At 42.1% G+C, this 15,038-nt stretch overlaps 1 protein-coding gene across 2 annotated transcripts; it reads left to right on the top strand.

Moving 5' to 3' along the window:
- The first annotated feature begins 2,091 nt into the window (after positions 1 to 2,091).
- On the top strand, positions 2,092 to 13,780 carry LOC133271156 (F-box/LRR-repeat protein 21-like). 2 transcript variants are annotated; one of them, XM_061457032.1, is made up of 7 exons: positions 2,092 to 2,210; positions 5,259 to 5,354; positions 6,650 to 6,788; positions 9,023 to 9,472; positions 10,584 to 10,706; positions 11,364 to 11,535; positions 12,839 to 13,780. In XM_061457032.1, exons 4-7 carry the CDS (start codon positions 9,101 to 9,103, stop codon positions 13,480 to 13,482), a joined length of 1,311 nt encoding a protein of 436 aa, XP_061313016.1. In that variant the 5' UTR covers positions 2,092 to 2,210; positions 5,259 to 5,354; positions 6,650 to 6,788; positions 9,023 to 9,100; the 3' UTR covers positions 13,483 to 13,780. The 2 variants fall into 2 exon arrangements, with proteins under 2 accessions (XP_061313016.1, XP_061313015.1); XM_061457031.1 differs by lacking the exon at positions 2,092 to 2,210 and having other exon boundaries at positions 4,255 to 5,354.
- Positions 13,781 to 15,038: the final 1,258 nt, after the last annotated feature.

The raw sequence follows: 15,038 nt of genomic DNA, 5'->3' as shown, positions 1-15,038 counted from the left end.
AGTGCTGAACCAGGCACCAATGTGATACCTGGAAGACGAGTAGAAGACAGAAGCACCCGGTGTGTGCCCGTGTTTGTGCTTATTTTCTTCCAGTACTTACAAATCCGTAGCTGGTTCTATATAGATTAGTCTAACGGATTTCTAAAGTACATTTGAACCTGTTACTGTATAGCAGGCCAAACGTCACCAGCAAGGCACCAAAGAAACCGATGACTGGTGGATTTAGATACTAGCTGCAAATCTGCATTAATCTCTTTACAATCTAGCCTTTAATCACGGTCTACATGGAGTAACTCTTAAGGTAAAGGTGCTTTTTGTAGCAGTATTTACTGAAAAATCAGTTTTAAAGAATATTTTAAGAACAAAGGGCTTGATAAAATTACCTGGAACTTAATCTCCTACTTCCTTTAGGGTCCGAGTTAATACATTTGAGAACCATGTAAGAGTGGTTTTGGTAGATTTTCTAAGCTAAATTGATTGTAAGTGTGCAGTGTATTTTGTCATTGTTTGATCAGGGGACTGGAGCACTTCCTGTCTGAAGGGAGGCTGAGAAAGTTGGGGCTGTTCAGCCTGGAGAAGAGAAGGCTGCATGGAGACCTCAGAGCAGCCTTCCAGTATCTGAAGGGGGCCTGGGGAGGGACTCTTCATTAGGGACTGCAGTGACAGGACGAGGGGTAACGGGTTCAAACTTAAACAGGGGAAGTTTAGATTGGATCTAAGGAGGAAATTCTTTCCTGTGAGGGTGGTGAGGCACTGGAATGGGTTGCCCAGGGAGGTTGTGAATGCTCCATCCCTGGCAGTGTTCAAGACCAGGTTGGATGAGGCCTTGGGTGCCATGGTTTAGTGTGAGATGTCCCTGCCCATGGCAGGGGGTTGGAACTGGATGATCTTAAGGTCCTTTCCAACCCTAACTATTCTGTTCTGTTCTATTCTGTTCTATTGTGTTCTGTTCTATGGAACTGTGTACTTTGAAGTACAGTGATAAGTATTCCTTTCTCTTCCTTTCATTAGCCCTTCAACACGCTCAACCTTTTTCAGACCTCTGTGAAGAACCTGTATTTTGATGGTACACAAATACTCTGCTGCGTTCTGCCAGCTATGCTTTTACGCAGATATAATCTACCACTGGAGTGCTTCACGCTTAGTATTATCTCTTTATATAAAGATGCTATAAAGGCTTGTTCATGGTTAATCATTGCTGTATGCAAGAGCCAGGAAACCTGTGGTTGTGTTCTGTAGCAGTTGGTAATAAAACCTCAATTCTTCAGATAAGACTGGAATCATAAAGAAACACTGACTAGTGATGAGCTGTTCTGTTTGCACAGATAAAATATGCTTTATTATTATACATTAGGTAGTAAATTCTTCTAGCATCTCCAGTGTGGACATACAGTGCAGCGCCCGGTTCTCTGTCCTTGGCAGGGTGACATGCATTGAGGGTATGCACAGCAAGCAGGGAAAGCCTTGCTGTTCACAACAGAGCCCTTTTTTGGCCAACAGCCAGCTAAAACCCAGTATCCTTCTGCTTGAACTCCATCTTCTTTTAAAGCATTCTGCAAGGGGCTGACCATCCTTGGCTGGCTACAGCTTCCCTCGAGGAGGGCAGTAATGCAAGGAGACAGAGACAACGCGGCTCCCATGGCCATCCTTTAGGCCAAAAGGATGGATCTCCTGTGCTGTTGTGCCACAGACCCGTTTCCATAGGGAAAGGCTGTACCTGAGGCAAACTAAAGAGGCTCACGGGGCAGTTTCCAAGGGCCGGCTCAAGGAAGATCCGGGGTTACCGGTACTCCCCATGAGGAAACGATACAACAGCCGAGAGAAAGAATGACCGGGAGGCACAGCCTGCACCCCGGGCCTGCCCATGAGGAGCAACCGGCCCAGCCGCTCATGACGGAACGGAAAGGAGAGAGCCGGCCACCAGAGGTAAAACCCCTCCGCTCCGTGTAAGGGATCAGGACCCGGCCCGCAGCCGCCCTCCCCATCTTAGCCGCGGGGCTCGGCCCGCCCGGGCGTGAAATGGCGCCCGCCGCCCTGCATGGCGCCTGCGCGCTGTGGTGGTGGTGGGAGCGGGGGGGGTGTGTGCGGGGCGGCCGCTCCGGCTCCTCCCCGCGGCGGGCGGGCGGGCTCGGGGCACTGCGCGGAGCCTGTGCCCTGCTCGGCGGCTGGGCTCGGCCTTGCCTCTGCGAGGGAGCCGCGCCGAGGCGGCGGTGAGCGGCGGGGCGGCCCCGGCCGGGTGGGTGGAGGCCGCGGGGTACCCGCTTGGCGGCCCGGGGAGGGTGGGAGGCAGCGGCGGTGTGGAACTGGACGGCAAATGCCCGCCGCGGGTGGAGACCTTCATCCTCCGTGAGGAAGCTGAGCTCAGCAGGGCTCCTGCTGCGTTCGTAAACCCTCGGCCTGAGCGGAGGTCGCCGTCCTCAGGGCCATGGCTGCCCTCCGTACCCTCAGCAAGAGCTGCGGGGGACAGCCGCGGGGAAGGTAGTGCCCTGCCCGGGGCTGCGTTCGCTCGGAGCCCGCTTGTGTTGAAGTGTGAGGTGGAACAGACTCCGAACCGCCGACCTGCGACCTCCTGGTGTGCTTTAACACCGGGGTTGTATCCAATTCGGGCACCCGGTTAGGGCGAGTGGTGCGCTGGGGATGCCCGGGAGCCGTCGCTTGTAGGAAAAGAGGGGTTTCCAATGTAAAGAGGTTAAACGGCTTGTTAAAGATGGGTAGAACCACTTCTAGAAAGCCCGTAGAAAGAATGTGTTTCTGCCTTGCAGTGTTTGGAGCTTCAGATGTGTCATTAAAATAAGGGGAGTTTTTGGTGGTGTTTGTAGTCTAAAAGTGAATTCAGATGGGGGTGGCTTCTGAATATAGTGCATCAGTAGAACAGCTAGATTTTGTCACTTGAATAACGCTTAAAGTGGCAATGCGTTCATCCTGCTTCAGTGGAAAATACTGCAGGCATTAAGGTGTTCAGCTGAGTGCTGGTATTTTTAGGTCTCACATTAAAAACGTGATCAGTCCCTTGCGAGAGAGACTCAGTTTCGAGGAAAAAATGAAGGCTTGAAACCCTGTTCAGAAGCAGAAATGCCCTAAATGAAGAAAAACGCTTGCTCTTGGAGCCTGATGTTCTGAAACGGAAGCTTCAGATGCGTTTTCGGGCTGTGTTTGGAAACCTACGCGGCGATTGAGGCTGCATCAGCAGTTCCAGGGCTGCCTTTCTGGAGTACGGGATCTGCTGCGCCTGTTCTCCACAGGGACTCCGGATTCCTTAACGTGGTGACCTTGGTGCTATCACTGAACTGCGGTTCCTTAAAAGACTCTATGATTAACGGGACAGGTATTTCAGCTCTTAAAGGCAGATCCATCAACGTTAATTTCCAAGTGCTGGAAAGTTAAGGCTTAATTATCACGATGCCTGCTTTATCCCGGTGGATTTCTGAGCGTAGTTATTTGAAAGGGGTTTTATTTCGCAGGAACTTGATTTCTTTTGGATTTTTTTCCCCCTTTTCTCTCCCAGAAACCTGATTGTTACGGTGTTTTATTAATTCCTGCTGGGTCCTGGTGCTGAGAACTGAAAGGGGAATCTACAAATCAGGGGAAGCAGTCATTTCCTTGTGGCTTGAATCCATGATATGTTGGGTTTTAGTAATAAACCCCTTTTTTTGCAACAGCCATGGGAAGTAGTGAACAGCTGCTGGCTTAACTGAGCCCCTGCTGGCTGCTTCTCTCAATCCTCTGCTGAGACCTCCTGTCGTGGGAGAGATTTTAGCATCTTAATTTTGGCAGAAGTTGATGCTTCTTTTACCAGGATAAGCTGCAGAAACAGTTATTAAATTTGATTTCTTTCCTGATCCCTGGTGGGTTTTGTGGGTTTGAGTAGGATAATGTGCAGCTGTGTAAAAATACCTGATCATGGGATGCTAAAGTCAAGGAGTTTATAGAGAAAACAGCTGTATGGGGTAGTACACTAGTGTTTGATACTGTGCTCTGCACAGATGTGATAAACCTCACCACTTATCCAAGTGTTTCACTTCAATGACTGTGGCGTTGCTATTTATCTTTGGTAATAATTTAGGTAACTCTGCCTTATAACAATTCACTGTTATTTACATTGCAAGTTTGTATCTGATTGCATCTCTGATAGCTAGCTATTCTTTTATTATAAACATTTCTGCTTATGTGAGCTTAGTTCAAGCTGCTTTGCATGGTTCTTCTGACCTTGGAAACTTGAAGCATCATTAGGCTGTACACCCAATTATTTTATTATTTAACAACTTTGAATAACTTTTAATGTGGCATCTAAATTTGTTACATTCCTTACTATAAAAGGGTATTAATGTCCTTTTCCTAAAGTTCTGACATATTATTTTGCTATTAACATTTATTTTGCTTGCAGCCACACTGAGAAGTGTTGGGAAGAATACTGAAATCCTCACGTTAGACCAGATGGAAGGGTATACTCTTTATTTTTTAGCCCAGTGACAGGCATGTAAAGTTTATTATGATGAAGACTTCAGTTATTTGGTGTGGTTTTATAAAAGCCAACTTAGTGAAATTCTTGGAAGCAAAGCTTTCAATGAGTCCTTATAGCGGAAGATAGGTGCAAACAGCTGGAATGTAGTGTTAAAAGAAAGTGGTGTGGAGGGATATAGGGGACTTGGAGTCTGAGCCCCCTTGATGTGGTAGTTGGTGATACACTTGCTGCTTTGCACAGCCTTTCATCTGCATTCTGGGAGCTCATCAACAGGAATGAGGCTGCAGTCTGGGTGGTTTATTGTCCATTAGGTGCAGCTCCTGCTTTGTTCCTTGCCAGGTGACTGCGTGTTCCCATGGTTGTACTGGGTGGTGGCTGCTGCACGTTGGGTGGTAGGAAGCCGTACCATGTGGCCTCTGTGTCTTCATCATCTGTTGTGTAGTTCCCTAGGCCAGTGTCATTTGCCAAACTTCACTACTAGTGGTAATGATAATGGAAATGTTGAGTAAGTTACTGTTTGCATTGTAGTGTTGGCCAGTACGGTGTAAATGCAGCTGCAACACTTGTTTCCCGTCAATTTTATACTTCATCCAAGCTCACTTTTCTATCAGTGACACGGTGTTTGAAATGTGGGAGATGGTACCTGTGTTCAGATGCCCTCAAGCTCCTTTACTAAAACAAGAAAATGTATAAATTGATTGCAGTGTATTTTCCTATCACTTTTGCATGGGATGTAATACAAGGATTATTCTTTTTGAAGACTAATAAAGGTTTTTGTGGCATTTTATCTGAACAGGAGGGGAAAGCAGACAGATGCTTGTGAATGCCCCATGGCTGCAGCTGCCTCAGTTCATTCATTTATTGCCTGTTGTAACTTGGAAGCATTCTTTAGGTAAGAAAGCTGCTTCAAAAGGCATCATGTGGTTTATAAACTTACACTTAATGCACTCCTTTGTTGAATCTTTAAATTGCATCTCACTGGTTTATGCTCTTAATTACAATGTTATTTATGTGTTCTGTTTACATGTGGTATTATAAACCTGCCTTTGTGTTAGAAACTGACAGCAAACAAATTTTATGTGCTGTGCAGTTAGCAAAGGGACTGTCTGCTCACTTTGCAGGAGAATGTAATACAGGGCCATCCCATCACTTGCAGACTTTTCAGATGCTGTCTGCAGTTACTAATGTGTATCAACTTTCTAAGTATAGACAAGCATGACTATGCAGCTTTTCAATTTTCTGATGCATGAGCTGAGCAACAGCATTACTTGCACGGGTTTCAGTGTTAGTTTGACTTGCTGAGGAGATGGGGGCTGCTTCTCTTGTATTCATAGCTAAGACATGTACTGCACCTGTGCTAAACTTTACAACTATAAAGCTGATGTTAACTGGGTAATTTTTCACAACATAAGGATGTGACCTGGAAGAAGGTAAAGCCTCATGTCTGTCACCTTTTAAAGGAAAAGTTCAGTGTTAGAAGGTTTCTAAAGATGTTGTTACTGGTTGAACACAATACTTTGTAAACATGTTCAGTTTCTAAATCTGCTTTTCATTTAAAATCTGTCAATGATTAAGTAAGATTTGTGTTGCCATTCCTATAGCTTTCCATTAAACCATCTACAAATAATGTAAAGTGGGTAACTGAATCTGGAAGTTTGGGGTATGCTTTCTATAGCAGACCAGGATACTTTCATACTAAGATACAGGGTAGGTTTTTCATATTAGTATGGGGGAGGATGTTCATGCATCATTGATACCCTTTTTCCAGCGTGTTTAATTAGCCAAAATAGTTTGCTTACTGTCAGGATTATCACGATGCAGTAAGCATACTTTTGGAGTAAAAGTGTGTAGTTAACATTTCTTATCGAGGTTTGTAATTTCTTTAGGTAATATTCAAGAATCCAGGGGTGTGTATGTGTTGCATAAGAGGACTGATGTGACTAAAACTTTAGATAATAGAAAACCTAGATAGGTGCCAACAATTATGCCTACCCACTAGTTAAATGATAGTTTTCAGATAACATTTGGTAAGATGAATTTGCTTGTCACATTCCATTATTCTCCTTCTGTTCTTGCACTACAGTGTCATGTGTGTTCTTCATCTCAGTCTTTGTTCCATATCCGATTTCAGTCCCTCCTCTGGGTCTCCCAGGCATTACGGTGTTTCTTTGGTTGGTGGCTTCACAGGTCAGTTCATCTGGGACCAGTCCCTGCCTTCTGGTTAAGGAATCCATGCACACATTCAGGATGACTCAACAGTGGGATGTATGTTTGGATACCAGGAGGGTGCTGGTAACTTGACAGGAACTTCCAGATTTTTTTGGGGGTATGTATATGTGTAAACCTATCATTGAATACTGCCTGGATTATATGACATGAAACTACAATTTACTTGACTTCAGTTGTGTTTTGAAATACGTGCTGTTGGTGGTTAGAGTATTCACATTTTCACAGGGCTTCGTGTTTGGTGAAAACTTTCATTTATAACCAATGGGACCTTTTTCTGCTTGGCATCTCACAGTAATATATCATAATTTTACTTACTTATAGTACTGCAATATAGAATCCTAAAAAAAAACAGGAGGTTATTTCATAGAATCATAGAATAGTTAGGGTTGGAAAGGACCTTAAGATCATCTAGGTCCAACCCGCTTGCCATGGGCAGGGACATCTCACACTAAACCATGCCACCCAAGGCCTCGTCCAGCCTGGCCTTGAACACTGCCAGGGATGGAGCATTCACAACCTCCCTGGGCAGCCCATTCCAGTGTCTCAGCACCCTAACAGGAAAGAATGTCTTCCTTATATCCAATCTAAACCTCCCCTGTTTAAGTGTGAACCCAGTACCCCTTGTCCTATCACTACAGTCCCTAAACCTTGACTCAGAGAGTACTGAGCCTTTGCTAAATTGGCAAGGCTATGAGCAGCTGCAAGAGAGAGTTATGCAATGGTTAATTGCTACATCCACACATAATGCATTGGAGTTCCCATTCATTATGTGGCTTAAAGCAGTCAGTAGTCACAAAACGTGGTCATGTTGATGACAATTAGATAACATGGTCTAGTAGCAAAATGTTTGTTCATGCTGAGCTTGCATCTTCATTACATTAAGTAACAGTAATGTATTGTTTAGAAATACTGCTGTGTTTTGGAGCAGATTGTTATTCATTCTCCTTGACTTGCTGACTTTGTTAATGCAAGGCATGTGTGTCTATTCAAGGAAGAAAAACTCCTATTATGAAATATAAAGAGCATTTCTAGCTTCTCCTCCTCCATATATTACCTACCACTATCATAAATGGAACTTTAAGGAGATGGAGTGAAGATTTCTAGTGACTGTTAGACATATGAACAGCTCTTGATTAGTGGGCTAATTCTCAAAGAATGCAAATGCTTTCTTTTCATCAAAGTGGAGTTGCACTTATGTGTCAGACACCTTATCAGCCACAGATCAGGTTTCATAAGCTGGGGAAGATGCCAGATAAATTTTTGATAGGATAGTCTATATTTTGGTAGCTGTTTCTGGATTTTGGTTTGGGTTCTTTTTGATCCCATAATGAAGTTACTATGTGAAATGTTTGCTCCAGAAGAAGCATGCTGTGAGTGCTGCCATGGAAGATTGTTCAGTAAAAACAGATAATGTGTGCTCTTTGTTCTTGAAGACTGCATGGTTGCTTTGAAAGTTCAGTTTCAGAGTGGCTGGGAAGAGATAAAGTCCTGTTGAACTTTCAAAGGCCTCATCCAAGGATAAAATGAAGTGGCATTTGAAACGGTTAAGACAGTTGTTGAGAACTGACTGAATAACAGAATTAGTGTGGAATGGACTGAGTAGATAGCACTGTTTCAGCATGTGAATGAGGGGCTTTTCCTTATGCTGCTGTTTTCTGAACTCTGGCTTATATGGCAGATACTCCTCAGTGGAATCATGCAGTTTGCTGTATCCCAGGGTCACTGTCCTTTTCTCCTGCTGACAAACAGCATGTGAGCCGTACTTTGCCCTGGTTTTGTAAGTGGCCTCTGAAGTTTTCTGTTGTTAGCTGTACAAACATTTTTCCTCTGTCGGGTATGATTGAAAAAAAAACAAGACAAAAAACCTCAGAATTTTTCAGTCTGACTCTTCTGAACGTGTCTGATCCAAGGTCATTGGTGCTTAAAAAGGAAGTTTATGAATTGAGTTCTCTAGATGATAAAATTCTTCTAGGAATTGAGTAGTTTCCATAGTTTGTCTGCTGCATTTAAACATAAACAGTTTGCTACCGCTAAACTAAATTATTGTTAAATACCTTATTTTCCCCCATTAAAGTGTTTTATATGCTATGAAGTAATAACTCATGAAACTACACTTGGTAAATTAACAAACCCAAGTTCTCCAAGATTCAGGTCAAGTTGTGCAACATAAAAGGTATTGAGGAAGCAGGTCCTTGCTAACTTCTATGCACTGGATGTTGACATAACATACCATTTTTCATAGTAACATGCTGTATTTAAGTTTTACTGACTTGTTATCTCTGACTGTGTTTCCATTGTCTTGTCTCTCCCTCCTTATCTCTGTTTTTCTAGAGACCTATTGCATGTAATACCTTTCAGACAACTGCAGTTTGAATACATTGGGTCGTTCCAGTACCTGAAGCTTTCACGATGAGGAGAGCTAGGCAGAGAGGTGTGGTTGACAGTGAAGCTCCTCAAGCATCACAGAAAAGCAAAAAGCAGAAAACTTGCTCCTATGGCTCAGTGTTTGGTGCATGTGACTTGCACTCCTCAATGGACTGGGGAAACCTTCCACACCACATTATTCTGCGTGTTTTCCAGTTTCTGCCTTTAGTCGATCGAGCGAGGGCATCTTCTGTTTGTCGAAGGTGGAATGAAGTCTTTCACATCCCAGATCTCTGGAGGAGATTTGAATTTGAACTTAGCCAGCCAGCTACTTCTTACTTAAAGTCTACGCACCCTGATCTCATTCAGCAGATTATCAAGAGGCATGCTGATCATCTGCAGTACGTCAGCTTCAAGGTAAGTCTTGGATGAACGGAAGGCTTGTCTTGTCATGTGGCTGAGTGTAATATATGCAGCTTCTCTGTGTCTGTTGGCTCAAGTGTTGTACCTGGGCAGTCTTATGTTTAAAAATGCAGCTACTGCAACATTTCTATGGATGCACATGGTCTCCTTCCATTTCCTACACTCTGATCTCTACAAAGTGAAGGAAGGGCTAATGTCAAACGATAAAGTGCTGAAGATTGAATGATGCGTTTTCAGCATATACAGAATACGTAGTTTCTGTGAGTCAGTGTTAGTGGCAGTCTCAGTACTCAGCAGATTATGGTGCAGATAAATATTTCTTACACATAGAAGCTTTCAAGGAAATAATTTTGTCTTCTGTATATAATTTGTTTTCACAATAAGGCTTTACAGTGAAGAATGTCATAATTTTAGAACCATGCTTTGAAAAAGCATGAGTAAGGGAGAAAGATGCTGTGCCTGTATATTCAGGTGTTTGATGCATAAAGACTTAAGTAGCAGTAAACTTGATTTAAATAAAAGCTAGGTTGTAGTCTCAAGATTGCATAAATGCAGATTTTTTTTTTCATTGAATACTTGATACAATTTGCTCTGTTCATCTGAGATCAGAGGTGGAATTACAGGTGCTTTGTTCACTTCTTTGCAGTCACCTCTTCTTAGAGGATATCGTAGTTCTAAGCTGTGAAGAAAAGGCAGAAGAAAGGGTTGATATTAATGCTAAGATGAAAGTCAGAAGGTTCTTTTTCTCAGCATTGGTAGTTTTATCTGTAACAGTCTAGAGCTGGTATTTCTAAAAGAGACATACATACAACTATCATAATACTAATTACAGTTGTTTACTAGGAAGGCATGAGGTTATTTGAGGAGAAGGCTTAAATCTCAGCTCGCTGTTCGTATTAGTAATACTCAGCAGTCACAATCAGGAAAAGTTTCTAATAGTGACCTTCCTGAACCTGAAATTAATGTTGTGCTTGGTCCTTGTTGTAAATCCAGTCTGGTGCAGTACAGCTGAGCAGGTGTGGAATGTGCAGGCTTGGGTATCCGTGATGCTGTTCTCAAAATATTAATAAAGAATGTTTTCATTACTTTCTAATTGCTTTTATAGGTTGATAGTAGTACTGAGTCAGCAGAAGCAGCCTGCAACATCCTTTCTCAGTTGGTAAACTGTTCTATCAAGACACTGGGTTTGATTTCTACAGCAAAACCAAGCTTCATGAATGTCTCTAAGGTAATGTTCCACCAACTGTAACCAGAGTAACTTAATTCACACTTAAACCACTTGAGTTTTCTGTTGTTTCATATCTTTAATTTGTGGCATCCATTAGTATTAGGAAAATAATCATTGCTTCTGTTTATTAAAATCAGTAGCACTGATACTTTGTGATAGAGATGAGGAATGATTTAGAAGCCTGGGGTTCTTGGTTCAGGGTTAAAAGATAAAATGACCTCATGCTGTAATGTGGTGTTAAAATATTGGGAGATTTTCCTTTCTTTGCCTCCACAGGTCACAGCAGAGTTACTTTCTGGAAAATAAAATAAATACCACTTCCTTTATTTCCGCAGGTAAATTCTAAATAGTTCAGGCTTATCACTGAATACTTATCCCTGTTTTATTGCAGTGAAAAGGTAAATCAGGTTGGATGAGTTAACTACTGAGTGTAAAGTTAATTCTTGTCACATGTAGTAGCATATTTTTAGCGAAGAGTACCTGTGTTCATGTTCAAATAATGCTTTCTTTGTTACACAACCAGGGGATACCTAAGAAGTGATTATTTTTTGTGCTTTCTGTGTGTGCAAAACCTGGGTTTAGATGTTGAAATTTTGCCCATCTTTTTAAATCATTAAGATTTCTTTTTTTTCCCCCTCCTTCAATTTCTCCCAACAGGCTCATTTTGCTTCAGCGCTGACAGTGGTTTTTGTAAACTCCAAGTCATTATCCTCAATCAAGATAGATGACACACCACTTGATGATCCTTCCTTGAAGGTTCTTGTTGCTAACAATAGTGATACTCTAAAACTGCTAAAGATGAGCAGTTGTCCTCATGTATCACCTGCTGGTGAGTAGTGAACGTGTAAAATGTAGTAGTGAAATACCATAAAATGAGGGTCAATACTTAGTTTGAAACAGGGTATTCATAAAACCTCTGATGTTCTTCTGAGTCACTTAGCAGAGGCCTTTTATTGACCTCGGCTTTAGATAGTTGGAAGGGGAAGAAGAATGAGTTGGAGTAATGAAGGTGGGGGTGCTCCTCATTCGACTGCATCTTCTGGGATTTTATTTTACATTCTTCTCAGCTGCTTCAGTACATCTGATGACAGGCTTTGAGAAGGAAAAGCCTCCAAAATTAGTGCAAGCCTTTAACACATATTCCAAGCACTTAATGTTCATTGCCAGTTCTGTTAAAGGGTAGTGAAATATATGCTGAGTAATGTGGGCAACTTTGTGAACTTAACCAACTGGCGTTCTCTGGGAACACACATGCAAAATCCCTGAGCCATGAGTCAGCTACTGGTTGGTGGGATAAAGGAGATGAAACAACAACAGTTCCATAAGGTACTGAGAGTTTAAGTTACTGACAAAAGTGTTAATACTTCAAAGTTACATTAAAAATACACGCAGTGTGTACAGAAAAACTAGCAGTGGAAGACTACGAGTCTTTCCGTGTCTGCAGTGCCCTCGTGTGTCCAGATCTGGTAGTTATGAACTTGCTCGTTTGGCGTTGGTTGGTGAAGGGCTCACTCCTTTTGAAATACAGCTTTGACCGAAAGTGCAGAAGGCTTTTAGGTCCCTTCTCACTTACGTTTCTCCTGAAACCTTGCTGCTGGGGAGAGGGAATCCTGGTTTTGTCTCTTCCCTGTGCTTTCCAGAGTCCACAGAAGGTGATATAATCTGTCTACTTTATATTCCAGCAGATTGAGCAGTTATGTGGTTTATGTCTCAATTCAGGGAAGGGTCTGGTTTTTAGCACAGCTCTTCAGCTAGGTTTGCTGGTGGTCATTTAATTAGAATCCTTATATGAATGCTGAAGGAAGGAGTATTTAGGGAAGGGAAGTGGCAACTTCAGCTGAACCTTACCTGATTTCAGTTGCTGCTTCTAAGTTGTAGAAATTTTGCACAGGGAAGGCAAAGAGGAATAAGGGTATATGCAGATCCAAGATGAATACAACTAGATAGACTTGCAGCTTTAACTGATAAGTGTTTATGGCCAAAACCCTCTAAAGGATGTAGATATTTGGAACTTTATGGTATTTCATGGGTTTATGGGTATAGGCATGAATACTCAAGCCAATAGAATTAGGACTTGCTTGAGTTTTACATTCACTTTTCATTTTGCAGAGTAATTGTTTTTTGGTCCTCAGGAATTCTCTGCGTTGCTGACCAGTGTCATGGACTTAAGGAGCTGGCTTTGAACTACTACATATTAAGTGACGAGCTGCTGCTGGCTCTGTCAAGTGAAAAACACGTTGACCTTGAACACCTTCGCATAGATGTCGTGAGTGAAAATCCTGGCCAAGTTGAATTTCATACTATTAAAAAGCAAAGCTGGGATGCTCTTGTTAAACACTCCCCCAAAGTCAACATTGTGATGTATTTCTTCTTATATGAAGAGGAATGTGATGCTTTCTTCAGAGAGGAAACCCCGGTTACACACCTTTACTTTGGTCGTGCAGTAAGCAAAGCGATGTTAGGTCGCATTGGCCTGAATTGCCCAAGGCTAATTGAGTTGGTTGTGTGTGCTAATGGACTCCAGCCTTTGGATGATGAACTTATCCGGATTGCTGAGCGCTGTAAGAACTTGACAGCAATGGGACTTGGTGAATGTGAAGTGACTTGCAGAGGTTTTATTGAATTTGTGAAGATGTGTGGGGGCAGGCTTACCCAGCTCTCTATAATGGAGGAGGTACTGATTCCAGATAATGATTATAGCTTAGATCGACTCCATTTGGAAGTCTCCAAACACCTGGGAAGACTCTGGTTTCCTGATATGATGCCAACATGGTGAATTCTTTACATTTGTGGACAAAAGGGTAGAATCAGGGTGTTGCTTTCTATGCAAATAAAGAATTTAAAAATGAAACGTGAAAACTTATTTCCAGGTTTGAGTTTTTCTACCTTGAGAACCTCTAGTAGTGTCACAGCAAAACATTCTGGAGTGGTAATGGTATGTTGAAATAGAATCAGTGTACTTAACGCTTCTGAGAGTGTCTGTGGTTTACAGGTGCTTCAAACCTCAGTGAATTGGGCTTCTCTGAGCTTCATTTTAGGTGTTCCATCCACATTAAAGGTTGGGGCAAGTTTCATGTTCTTGTTTAATCTTTCTGATTTTGTCAGAAGAGGACTAGAGAAATGTTTTTCCTTTAGTAAACCTACATTTATGGCAAGCTGGATACAGCTTGGAATTCAGTAATATGATGCTTTATGCAGCTTTTTTCTATGTTAATAAATGTAAAAGCTTTGTACATTAAAATACACTAGCCCAGATGACTCAAATATAATCTGGTTTCAGCTCATGCTAGTGTGTTGAAATGTTGTGATAAATAAGCTTATTCTTACAAAGAACCTTTCTGCTCTTAAATTGCACTTTAATTTTGTCAGACTGCTTTGTAGAGACTGCATTGTTCACTGTTTTGTTTTACTGTCTTAGGCATTGAATGAATGGGAAAGAGCCCTTGTTAAAATGAATTAATCTAAAAGTTTGGGTTTAGATTGGTTGTTGGGTGAATGACAAAGCACTTTGGAAACTACCAGAATATAAGGAACAGCTTCTGGATTTGGGAGAGCTCAAATCTTTGGTTGGAGAGGTTGTCTGTATTCTCTCATTGTTAAAAGATAAATGTGGTTAGTTAGGAAGAAGAATCAAATGGAATGCAGTTATCTTTGATCACTTTCTGTCTGGAATTAAGGATTTAGAGCATTTGAAAAGTAAACTACCTGCCAGTTAGAGGCTGTGTGGCCTGTAGGAATCTTGCCTGTAGCTCATAGAGCTGTGCTGTAAGCCCTAATTTCTAGAGTAAGGGTTGCTGGAGGTGATCCAGGAGTTTTTAATTCAGGACTGTTTAATACTTGTTGCTGTTAATTGTTTTTTGAGGAAGATTTTATTTCTTTTCTTTCAAGGAGAAGGGAATGCTGAATTGATGTGAATTTAAGAGTGTATATTTTTGTTGACATTTTGCATGCTGTAAACTGAAATGCATTGTATATAATTTTTGCTGTAATTATTTTCATGCTCTAGCTGTTCTATCTTCCTATTTATAAGGAGAAGTCTACATTTGATTTGCTGCTGGTATTTGTCACTGTTGTGGTTTAACCCTGGTTAGCACAAAGCCTCACGTAGTCACTCCCTCACTACTCTCCATTGGGATGGGGCAGAGAATCAGAAGAGTAAAAATGGGAAAACTCAATAAAGACAGTTGAACAGATAAAGCAAAAGCCTTGCACACAAGCAAAGCAAAACAGGGTATTCGTTCACCACTTCCACTGGGCAGGCAGGTGTTTAGCCATCTCCAGTGTGACAGCGCTCCAGCATGTGTCACACTGACTTGGGAAGATAAATGCCAT

This window comes from Pezoporus flaviventris, unplaced genomic scaffold (genome assembly GCF_033815535.1).
Source record: "Pezoporus flaviventris isolate CSIRO_AGI_PZ_B2104156 unplaced genomic scaffold, CSIRO_AGI_Pfla_v1 ptg000023l, whole genome shotgun sequence".
Taxonomy (NCBI): domain Eukaryota; kingdom Metazoa; phylum Chordata; class Aves; order Psittaciformes; family Psittacidae; genus Pezoporus; species Pezoporus flaviventris.
This window is presented reverse-complemented; position numbering and strand designations above follow the sequence as displayed.

What these genes read in the sequence shown, in the direction of transcription:
- LOC133271156 (XM_061457032.1), top strand. Translation starts at nt 9,101, where the DNA reads ATGAGGAGAGCTAGGCAGAGAGGTGTGGTTGACAGTGAAGCTCCTCAA. An exon ending in TGCAGTACGTCAGCTTCAAG is followed by an intron (nt 9,473 to 10,583) that starts GTAAGTCTTGGA and finishes TTGCTTTTATAG; the next exon opens with GTTGATAGTAGTACTGAGTC. An exon ending in TCCTCATGTATCACCTGCTG is followed by an intron (nt 11,536 to 12,838) that starts GTGAGTAGTGAA and finishes TTTGGTCCTCAG; the next exon opens with GAATTCTCTGCGTTGCTGAC.